The sequence below is a fragment of the Daphnia pulex genome, chromosome 9 (genome assembly GCF_021134715.1).
Source record: "Daphnia pulex isolate KAP4 chromosome 9, ASM2113471v1".
Taxonomy (NCBI): domain Eukaryota; kingdom Metazoa; phylum Arthropoda; class Branchiopoda; order Diplostraca; family Daphniidae; genus Daphnia; species Daphnia pulex.
The window spans coordinates 5639367-5651321 of record NC_060025.1 but is presented as its reverse complement, the minus strand read 5'-3'; the positions used below and the strand labels follow the sequence as shown (position 1 = coordinate 5651321).

At 38.1% G+C, this 11955-nt stretch overlaps 1 protein-coding gene across 1 annotated transcript; it reads right to left on the bottom strand.

Annotated features, from left to right (window-relative positions):
• Positions 1-785: 785 nt before the first annotated feature.
• On the bottom strand, positions 786-9533 carry LOC124201604 (transient-receptor-potential-like protein). The gene is made up of 24 exons (XM_046597767.1): positions 9472-9533; positions 8666-8726; positions 8275-8396; positions 7233-7344; positions 7086-7163; positions 6962-7018; positions 6647-6789; positions 6300-6501; positions 5949-6134; positions 5491-5580; positions 5270-5414; positions 5051-5203; positions 4700-4955; positions 4492-4560; positions 4354-4418; positions 3959-4082; positions 3694-3889; positions 3387-3402; positions 3146-3309; positions 2880-2940; positions 2660-2812; positions 2306-2564; positions 1659-2225; positions 786-1398 (listed from the first exon to the last, which is right to left on the bottom strand). Exons 2-24 carry the CDS (start codon positions 8723-8725, stop codon positions 891-893), a joined length of 3786 nt encoding a protein of 1261 aa, XP_046453723.1. The 5' UTR covers position 8726; positions 9472-9533; the 3' UTR covers positions 786-890.
• Positions 9534-11955: the final 2422 nt, after the last annotated feature.

Here is an 11955-nt window from a genome sequence, read left to right as displayed (position 1 = left end):
TGACCGGATTGCAAATTTTAAAAGTAAAAAACACGTTTGTATTGATTATAAATAGTATCGCCGTCGTTTCAACAAACACGCAATGCTCTGCGCGATGAATTAATTAAAACAATTTAAAAAACATATTCGCGTCACGTGTCCAATCGTCAAGCGCTTATTAACACGGCCATGTAATTGTCAGTTTTTGTTTAACCTCTTTTTAATTCCAGGTATAGTTATATTTAAATATTTCACTTTATGAATTGAAATAATAAGCTATAAAATTTTTTTAAATTGAAAAATTCTTCTATTAGACAAGTTGCATTTGCGCCAGACCTATCCCACGCCGTCTTATTTCTAATTAAAAACATATTAATTATGAAATGCTTGCATGCTTCCTATGTGTATCGATTTTAACGCTGGGAATCAAAACCCCGCCGAAGGCTGGTACGTCGACAAACAGAGCTTTTTAATATCTAATTCAGTGAAAACCTGGGTATTAAAATAGACGTGTATGTATAGAAGGGGTTTGGGATGAAATGTTAATTCACCAACATCTGTTTCTTAAAAGAGTATTATAAGACAATATTTTATGAGAATTCTAAACTTCTTCACGACGAATTTAATAAAATAAAACATTTTTTTTTTCGTATCGTGTATTGGTCAAACCGTTAGAGTACTGATGCTACGCTAATGTTACAGCGATGACATAGCCTCAGCCTCATTTTGCTATATAAGAATGCCATCTATACACTATACTCTACTTGAATATAATTGAATATCATTTTTCTTCAGACTAGTATTACGGTAGTAAGAATACGTATAGTATACGGAACAGCTTATTAGTACGGCCAGCCGCCAGCAAGCTACAGAGAATGGAATCGTAAAATGTCACGCGCTACAATCTACTATTAAAACCAGCCTTTGCTGTTTTCACGTTTGACGGTTTTGACGCCGTCAGCGTTAGTCGGTTTCTCAGTCGGATTTGCGGGCCCGTCCTCCGGTTTAGGGGGTGGCTTTTTCACGATAGGTGCTACTGGTGGATTCTGACTCGGAATCGGCAACTTTCGATCAGCGGCAGCAGCCGCATCAGTTGATGGCGAGTCTGAAGACTGCTGAGTAGTAGGCGCTGTTGAGGACGAAGGGACACCGGATTCTGACGAAGAAGAAGATTTGAAGATACCAGCCGCTGGCGTATCACCCGTCGCAATGATTTCCTTTTTCGATACAGTCGTTGCGTAATCCGCTTCTTGAACTGTGGCTCGACTGCTGGCAACATTGGTAATACCCGATAGCATCAATCCGCTTCCGCCAATGTCTGTTCGCTTCGAGTCCTGCTGTTGGACCTCAGACTTGAGAGAAACTTTGTCTTCAGATAGGGCAACGCCAGTGTTGTTGTGGGAAGGTTTCGATTCCATTCTAAAATCACTCAGAGGAAAGGTCAAATCAATGAACTCGAATTAATTTGTAAAAAGATATTAATTTCCAATGATTCCGTTATTATTATATAACACACAAACAATAAAAAGTGAATGTGAAAGTTTGTACAAAATAATCTGAATAATTAAATATGAATGGAATAACGTACAGTAATTTTAGAAGGGATAATTCAAAGGAAATATCGCAAATGGGAAATGGATCAACAACGTAATCAACGATATCGATGTGAGTTTGCTTACTTTGTTGGCAAAGCGCTGATGTTGCGACTGTTACTTGTTGTTACTTCGGTAGTGGGAGTCGACGTCACGTTTTTAGGTTTAAGATCTGGTAATGGCGGGGAAGGCGCTTTCTTGGTGGGCCGAAATTGGATCTTGGCTTCCTGCGCAGCGCTGTCAACATTGGCTGACGGTTTTTTCACGTCAACCTCGTCACGCTTAGACGCTGTCGACGAAGACGTAGCTGCAGCAGCAGCCGACAACTGATTCGACTGCATGTTCTTCATGGAAAAAGGAAACGGTTCCTTTTTCTTGTCATTTTCTTTGTCGTAATGGCGATCGTTTTGGACTTCTTCTTCTTCTTCTTCTAAGTCTTCCTCCCTCATCTCTTCGTTGGACATGCTGCGAAGCAGCTCCAGAACGCTGGATCCGGAATCAACAGTGATCTCCATGTCGGAATATTTGCCATGCTGAGGAGAGGGCTCCGGTGTCGGTGATACAACCGTCAAACGCTGAGCCTCCTCCATGGCCTTGCGCAAGTTCTGAGAGCTCTTAAATGACTCGTTACTCATCGATTTGCCGATCTGAGACCTGTTGATTAAGAAATTATAGAAGATGGTTGATGTTGCACACGGTGTTGACTATTAGATAACTAGCCTACTCCAACTTACAAGGGTTTGATGGTGCGGCCTTTGACGCACGCCACGGCCGGCGATATTCCGGCCGCATTCATGGCTACAGCTACACTCGCCAGTTTTCGGAATTTATCGGCTGCGTTATCCTTTCCTTCTTCGCCGTGATTTGATGAGCCTCGCCCTGACCAGTCATTCGATTCATCTTGATCTTCTTCGTCTAGCCCAGCAACTGACACCACGTGAAAATCGCGCAGCAACCGACGCTCCCAAATCCTCATCTTGCGACCCAGCGCAGCTATTCACAAAACAATAATAATCAGCCATAAATAGCCTGTGCATGCTAAATTTGTGAAAATGAAACATCTAATGTGATCATTGTTGGTAAAAAACCTTTGGAATTCTTGTTGGCCGAAGAAATATCCATTCCGTTATTTTTGAAGACATCGAGCAGCTCGAATCTCAGCGTTGAAATGTCACCCTTGACTTCGTTGACATCATCTTCCGTCACTTGAGACATTTCTTGTTGTCTGTGCATTGCGGTGACTATCGAGGGAAATTTTTGTGCGAATTATAATTTGAAAGTAATCATCAAAATATTTAATAATGTTACCATAGCGCCAAACGAGTGAACGCATGACGGCAGTGTAACAGTAGTCTCTCTCGCGCCGTCCCTAATAAATCAGATACTTTTACTTGTGAACAATTTTGTCAAATTTTGAAATTAGGAATCGTCGTCGTATTAATGAAAACGCAGCCAAAACAAAAGACACACGCGATTTGTTATCGGAGTGTTATAATTTTTAGGAGGACTCAATCTGATGTAATTATTGCATGATAGCCCTATAATATAGGGTCTGATATCTATACGTAACATACTTTAGTTGAAGTACGACGCAGCTTGCCGGAAGATTTGCTGGTTTTACGGCAGAAAAGTCGCATGATCTTTTTGGGTGTCGGTATGAGATTGAAAGGTGGAGGAAGTGTGTGGCCCGTCGAGTCGAAATAGCTCATCCATAACTTTGAACGAGCGAATTTCCATTCTGTTTATATACCGTGAGTCTGGTTAGTATCCAGCAGTTACTATACATTGATTTATACAACAAATAATAATAATTACCTGTATCGGAGTGTTCCTGGAAAATTAAAGGAATATATGTTCATAAGTTGCTCAAATTTTTCTTGTTGAGAAAGAGAAAGAAAGCAAGAAATTGAGCGAAGTAATCTATAGCCCAAGTCTAGTAAATACCGTTAGGAAAGAACGCGCCCAGTTCGTCAAGTCAAATTAATTAGGTCTAATACCAAGTGCTTATGCTTTTATAGTTTCAATTGACTTCACAAAAACCGTTAGAAGTAAAACTCTAATTTACCAAACACTAATTGGTCCAGGTTTATAAAAAAAAGAGCTGAAATTCTTCACAACGTACCGTAATTAACGAATAGGAATTGGACATCATGGCGATGAGTAAGTTCAGCAAAACCACCACGTTGATTACGGAGTAAGCTCCGAAAATCAACATGCCCCAGAAACGAGTGTAGCTCTTGACGCCGGCAAGTTCAAAATTGCCCAAGTCTACCAAACCGAAACTGGCCCAGAAAAGGGATTGCGATGACTCGAACAAACTGTGTTAAAAGACAAGGATATCGATACATGAGGAAATGAAGAAAAATTCACGAAATAAATGACAATACTTAGCAAATCGACGCCACTTGGCACAGGCATCGGCATTTTTGCTCCAGTCCGGTAATCCACCAGGTAATACGAAACATTTTTGCTTCTCCAAATCAGAAAAGTACCAGAGTAACTGATTCAACCCTGCAAATCAACGATCAAATAACAGGAATCATTTTACATTATACAACCTTTTAATAAAATTAGATCGTTAGCGTATGTGTATTTATTGGGCCGTGCTGACCTACGCAACCTTAGCAAAATCTCTTTGAGTGTGCCATCATTTTTGCATGGCTTATTGTTAGCGTTATTGGCGTGCTTTAGATCTGATGATGTTTTGATGTTTAGACATTTAATGCAATCCTTGGGTGTCAGATAAAGTTTTTTTTAAAGCAATATCGAAGATCATACGAACCACAAGCAAAGGAGAATAAGACCAAGCTGTAGATGAAGAAGAACTTGACGATATCAATAACCATCCTGAAATATGTGAAATACCGGTCAACATGCAGGACCAAACATAATTGCATTAAAAAATTATGATCTAATTTACCGTCCCAGTGAAATCTGTAGAGGTCCCAAATACGGATTGATTGAGAAGAGATGCACCAACTTCAGTGCACTGAAAACGTCAAATATACCACCATTAAAAGTTAAAAATCAATAGGCCTAATGTATAGATATCAATAGGTAGGATACCATATTGGTCGGGCACGAAAAGAAAATGATCAAAAATGTGATCAAACCGGATCAAACAATACCTGAAGATATTTGCCATGGCACAAACTCCTTCGGCGATTAACTGAGGATCAAACGCGTCCCATTCTTCACGAGGTATATAAGCTGCTGCCGGATTGTCACGGATTTCATTCTGCTGCTGGATGTAAGCAACCGTTCTGAGTCCCATAGCCAGAAGGTACGATAAATCTCTGCAAACGTCAATCACGTTCCACAGATTTCTTATGTAACGCCCGACACCATTCTTCCACATTTCATGAAGCTCTTCATAAACATATCCTAAATTTCCATCAAGTAAAGTTCATAAGGTGTTCAATTCAATTTGGATAATATGCTATCTTTTAAGTTTAAAAAATGTGGTTTTAGCGTTTTACCTATGACGTAAACCGCAACGAAGCATTCGAGGAACGTGGGGCAGTTCCCTCTTTGACGTCTCAGTTGATCTTCCAAATTTTTTCGCATCGTTTCGGTACCCAAAAGCTCGACGACAAGTACGTCAAACCGTTGCGAAACCAAAATTAGCAGAACTGTGGGAATAAACGCGAATTTTGATTGCTCTTAACGGTTTTGCATTGTTTTTAATTATTTCTTACACAGGAAGAAGAGATAGGAAGATGCATGAATAAGAAATTTCATGAATGGCTTCTGCATAAGCTGAGCATAAGAAGATAACGGAGCAATCATGTATAATCCACAATACAGGGGGAAGAGTAGAGCGACTAATGTGATCTCGGCCAACTACGGACAGGATTAAAAGTAAACTTAAATGTTCGTAAAGAATTTTAAAATACGTTTCATTGCAGAATCAAACCACCTTTTGGAGAGGAGATTTGCGACGGAATCCCGGTAAACCTTCATACCATATGGCAGCCAATAGCTGCTGGATGTTTGGATGGGCTACAAACTGAGAGAAGGAAAAAATAACTCAATTATTGGCTGCATTTCTTAACCATGCCAACGGTTAAAAAAAGAAAAATGAAAAAACACATCGCGACATTTTTTATCAAAAATATAGTTGACGCAACCGGATAGAAACGCGGATGGAAAAAGATAAAGGAATTAGAATATCTTAGAACCCAGCAGGAGAATAACACAAATTAAAAATTAAAAACCAAACAAAAAAAATTTAAATGGTTATCAAAATTGACAGACTATTTATGTAACGGACGAAATGTGTTATTTAATTATCTGTTATTTAATCGATTAACCGCACACATCATCGTTACATATATACGGACATGATGTTATGATGCCAGTATTATTTATAATCACCATTTTCTGCTTCTGGTCGATTGCGAGTTCAAGTCGGGTCAGTTTCATCTCTTGAACATTATCAATATCACGTAGAGAACTGCTGTGGCTGTGAGGATCGTGATTTAAGAGAAACGCTAGCTCGCTGGAACTCCGTGTGTGGCTAAGCAAGTCGCATGCAAATTGTTGGCATTGACGCCTTAAATCCTAAAATACGCAAACAAATATTTGTTCAGTTCTCAACGTCACAAGCCGAAAGCTAATTAAAAAAGAAATGGAAACTGTAGAAGCAAGCTGATTAGCTTGTTCCCTTATTAAAATCAGCGTCACGATATCTTCGATTATCTAACCTGCTAGATTATGCATAATTACCATATATTCCTGACGAAATTCAGTTTCCAAGTATGCCAATCGTTTTAATTCGACACTGAGTTCGAAGGCACTTAGGATGGGATCGTTGGAAGAAAGAGCAATCAACGAAGGACTCGAAAGTGCTCGATAAGCGTTAATCCTTGACATGGAATGGCGCAAAGAGTCTTCCAGAACACCGCGGATGCAATCGCCACAGCCACATCTTATTTGGAAACAAAATAAAGATTAAAAGTTAAAAAATGTGGCATTAAATCATGGAAAAATAATAATTTCATAATTTCAACCTAAAATTTGGTTGAGCGCAACACAATTATTTACTAAAATAAGAAAAATAACATGAAAATTACTGAACGTCATGTGGGACTGGTATTGTTGCTCCACGGTCCAGCAAAATCTTAAGAATCTCGTAGTTATTACGATGCGCTGCCAGAATAAGAGGGGTAATATCAGGAGTAAAAGAAGAAGTGGTCCGATCCACGTTCTCCCAGCTCTGAAACCAAATAGTAAAGACACCAAAATACAGAAGATTAATAATTTGAATTTTGAGTTTTGGTACGCAAAACGCAACTGATCAGTTCACATCGCTTAGATCGCTATATGCTGGTTATTAATGGAAAGTTGCTAAAACATATAATTTTAAATCGTTAAAAAATACGACTTACGTATGGATCTCCTTCTTTATGAATGAGCTCCTCGTGTTCCAGAAGAAGCTCCACGGCCTAAGATGAATTTGAAACATTTAAATTTCAACACTCATTTTTATTGCGCTGGTCATTTTTGCTCTACCTCAACGAATTCTTTGTCGATAGCATGAAGCAAAGCATCTCTAGTGGCAATCCCCATCACTACCAATAACTCCACCATCTAGTTTAAAAAGTAAGTAATCGATTATTTTTTAAACCTCGATTGGTTTCCTAAAAATGTACTGATAACCTGTAAATTTTCATTATCAATAGCCATAAGGAGAGCCCCTCGTCCTAGAGGATCCACGCAGTTCAAGTTAATGGAATTACCGCAAAGTCCTCGCTTAACTCGGTGGATTATTCTGATACACGAGTATTGAGACAAGTTTCAAATTACAAATACATTACATAACTTATACATCACACACAAATTATAAAATTGAAATTGTTACCGGTACTGTAAATAAGCATAATCGTGAATTGAAGTGGTCATTTATAATTATTAAGCAATTAAATCGCATATCATTGATGTAAGCTACTAAAACTGATTAATCCTTATCACAATTATTAATTGTGAAATAAATATCTTGTGATTGCAATCACAGTTATAATTGTGATTGATTATCAACGTAGTGTACGTGCGACGAAAAAACAAAACACAAATAACAAACATTTCTGTCTTGCGACTTGGTATCATCATCGTCCAAGTAAATTCATTCGACGGCGATGTGTTGAGAACGGGGTTGAGAACTAATTAGATTCTATAAGATATTACTGAAACTTGATATACATCCAATAATACCCCATTTTTCACTTTTCATACATATTTTTTTTATTCCCTGGAAGTGATGAAACTATATCCGGTCAGCTAGCTTTTGCCAGACACGGACCACTTTTCTGCAAACTCATTTCTCAATGGTCTTCTTTCAGATAACGAAAACATAGTGTGGCGCAAATGCTGAAATTTGGAGGCAAATTATTTCTAGTTACTGGCAATAACAAATTTTTACGATTTCGTTCCACTTTTAATCGTTATACGTCAGTTCGAATTATAAACGCCAAAAACATTCCGTTTCCGCAAAATGAGCATCGCGGAATGTCTTAAGAAGGAGAAAAGTGTTAAATCAAGTGTGTGTTCGTGATTACCATCAATCATTATCATCGAAGGAAATGGTTTGTCTACATCCACATTAGAATTTGCAATGATCCTAATACTTTATTTTCTCCATCAGCCAAAAATTGGTTTCCCGTGCACCATGAATTGAGTTGTCTGATTTTTGATGAACGATTACCTTTTAACAGTAGTGAGATCTCCTCGTTCAACTGCTAGCAGGAATTTTTTTTCCTCGAGTGTCAATGATTTGGGTAGTATAGGCATCTTAAGGTCACGAAAGCTCTCTGTTCGTATACATCCCTGAAAGCCGTTTTCGTAAAAAAAGTAATTTTAATACTGTATACAGTCAGTGTACCATACTTAATTTCTATCTCTGAGAAATAAAAAAATGACTTCTCCTTCATAAGAGTTCATTTTGCTAAAAGGCAGAGACAGAAAACAGAAATCGCTCACTGCAGCGCTAACTTAGAACGCTAGGAGACTCGCGGAGAGAATGAGCGGGTAAAAAGTAAAAAACTCTTTCAATCCAGTTGTGAGTCACTAAAAAAAAGAGTAAGAAAATCGGAAACCTCTTCGATGTTGCTGAACTGCGGGACGACGTCGTCACCTTTGTTAGGAGGTTTCTCCATTCTTTTCGAACAAAATCCGGAATAATAATAGAAACAAAAAATATTAACGAACAATAATTAAATCTAGGTTTACTCATTTCACTTATACAGAAACTGTCAAAAGCATAGGATAAAAATTTCTTAATTGTATTCATATTTATTAAAATATTTTTTAAACAAACGTTCAAATGTAGGCTTAACTGAAGCTTAGGTATGAAAGAGAATAGGTTAACTTTTATGATTTTTTTGCTATCCCCCGTTCTGTTTTTCGCTAATAAATAATTTTTTTTTCAGCTATTGAGGACATTTGGGCGGATTGAGACATTCAATTTTTCACTAGATTACGCACAAAATTGCGTGCATTACGACTAGATGCAAATCCTAATTACTATTTCCGCAAAAACGAAACTCAAAAATCTATTCTGATTGAGTCACGGACTCGTGGTGAAACGAAGTTTTTACAGCAAAAAAAAAAAGTTTTTCCATAATTTTTTTTTCTAAAGTGTGAATACAATAATAGATAAATATAAAAGCCATTTCTGAGTCTTAATGAAGTTATCATTTCTGAGATACGGTTTTCATTATATACAACATATTTTAATTAGAACTATATTCACTATTGAAAAATCACTTAAAATATTTATAATGTTAAGACTTTATTTTATGTAACTAAAATTATCAAATAAAGTTCTATTGTAAAATTGCGATGGATTCCAATTTCCAAGTATATATATATGGGTGATTTTATGAAGAAACTTGACGCTCACTTGCATGAAGAAGAATTCGTAACTGACTAGTGAACAGAATTGCTGGATTTCTTATATACAGGGAGAAAGCAAGCGACCTTGGGTATTTAACATTAAACAATCAGATTATGTACACATGCCACTACGAAGTGGGTGAAGGTGTTGGAGTGGGTGGTATCACCCAGGCTTCATTTGTGAGGATTCATGTCCCCAACTAATTGAATTAATGTCCTTATTTAGCTCAACCTGGTACTAGAGATCCGACGAAGCATCACATATTCATTTCCTGGTTTTGTATTTGGGTCTACAGCCCCAAAATAATTTCGCTCTGTCAAGAAGACATTCACACACGCATGCGTCTTCAATCGCGCGCGGAACACTACTAGCGTGCATTTATTTAAATAACACGATAAATTAAATGTGCTGCATTGATACAAGAAACACTTTTTTTCAGAGTTTTCTTTGTGTCAACTACAAAAAAAAAAAAAAAATACATTCATAGGGACCGGTCAAATCCTGGAACGCATCGGATCCCGGACAGCCTTGATTTTTCTTAAGATTGGATCAAGAAAATTTCATCCACCGCGAGCAAAATCGACTCATTATTTACTTACTTCGATATATTCTTACTATATCTTCAACGCTTTTACTTCGATTATTTTCTTTTAAATTAAGGTAATCGTCACCGTCCCCACTATTTTCTTTATTTAAGCGATTTCTATGTGCTCACAATGAAGGTAGTCCTTTATTTTGGGTTGACCGTCATCTTGACTAGTTGAGTGTCTAGTGTATGGTATAGGGAGAACGCGGAAGCCCCTATTTTCGCTAAAAGACGACTGTTACCACAGACTACGAAGTAAAGACAACAATCGTCTCCATAAGCCTGAGAGGAACCGTCTGAAGCGATGCTCCTGCTTGCCGGCAGGGGTCAGGTCGTCCGATTCGGCAAGGTGATCAATCGTTTTACCGTTGCTCTACTGATTACGTGCTTCAAACACACGTATTTTTGGGTATACAGTACCTACCGAAAGTCTTTGGAAGCCCGAGAGGACCTTATGAAAAACGCTGTTTTTTCAGTCCTCTCAGTACTACAGTTTTTAACCAAATGCTTTCAAATTTGGTATGTACATAGGTAGAGGTAGTGAGAACACCTCTGATTTTTTTCTGATTTTTTTTAAAATTTTCCGAGGTACTTATGACCCGTTCTAAAAGTCGTTGGAAAGCCGAGAGGATCTTATGCAAATTAGGCCACTTTGGCCTTTTTTTGCAGTTGAACGGCTAGGGCTAGGAAAACATGACTTAAAAAAAATAGACCTGCGTTAGCTCTATAGATGTTATTCCAACGAAAAAGTAGTAGTCGAGTAAAAAGTCGTGCGCAGTTTACGCCGATGCGCACCACTGCGGCCGATAGCAGAACGAAAATTTTTATTACGCTTGACTCTTAACGTAGGTACAATCCTTTGGTCAAGAATCGTCTGCTTCTCCCAGCCCTCCCCGCTCCCTCCCAGCTCCCTGCTCCTCCAAGCCAAACAGTTTCCCGACATATGGATAGTTGGCTCAAAACAAAAAAATCGCCGTTCGGATTTTTTTGTAGGATACTGTCATGGACTACTGTAACTAAAGGACGGGACTCTTCGCCTATCTCGCCGTGTTAAAGCTAGTCGGGTGGGGTTTGTTCAGGAGATAATTAGTGGAGAACATCGAAAAAATGCAGTTTTTTTCGCTGATTCCAACTGTGTTTATAAAACTTAGTAAAAAAAACTAATTAATAAAGTATTCTAATTTTACTTTCAGGAGTAGGGGTAAAAAGACAAAACACCGGTGCCATCTAGCAACCAAGCACTCTAAGCTCTTAGGAATATACGCTACAAGTTGAAAGATAGTTAGGCAGCTATGTCAGAAGACTAGAGATAAGAGAGTGGTCTCTCTTACTCTACATGTAACTGCTTGCAAACTCAAAGAGCTTAGGGTACCTGGTTCATAGATGGCACCGGTGTTTTGTCTTTTTTCAAATTTTCCGTAAAGTAATTTGCAATATCTCAATAATCCCGTACATATTAGGTATAGGGACATTAGGTAAAACAATACATATTTTTAAATTTCGATTCTGATTCTCCCGGAAAAAATTTTACATGGCCGACATAGGAAAGGCCGAAGAGTCCCGTCCTTTAGTTAAAGTAGTCCATGATACTGTACACCAAAACAATAAGCAAAGGGTAAAAAATTCTATTAAAAAATCAACATTATTTCTTACACAATACGGACAGTAAGTTTTTTACGTTCACGAACCTTTTTTTCTCAATCCCAAACCATTTATAGAATTTTGGAGCTGTGGGAGGGTGGTTTCGTTTGTTTTTGGGTAAATCATCTTCCAACCATACCAAGGGCCGACGCATGTTTTACTGAAAATAACCACGGAGTCTCTCGCATTGCTCCTATCCAATTGACCGATTTGACAAGTGTCTTTCTAATTCTAGGCATAGCGATAGGATTGGCGACGCTAAC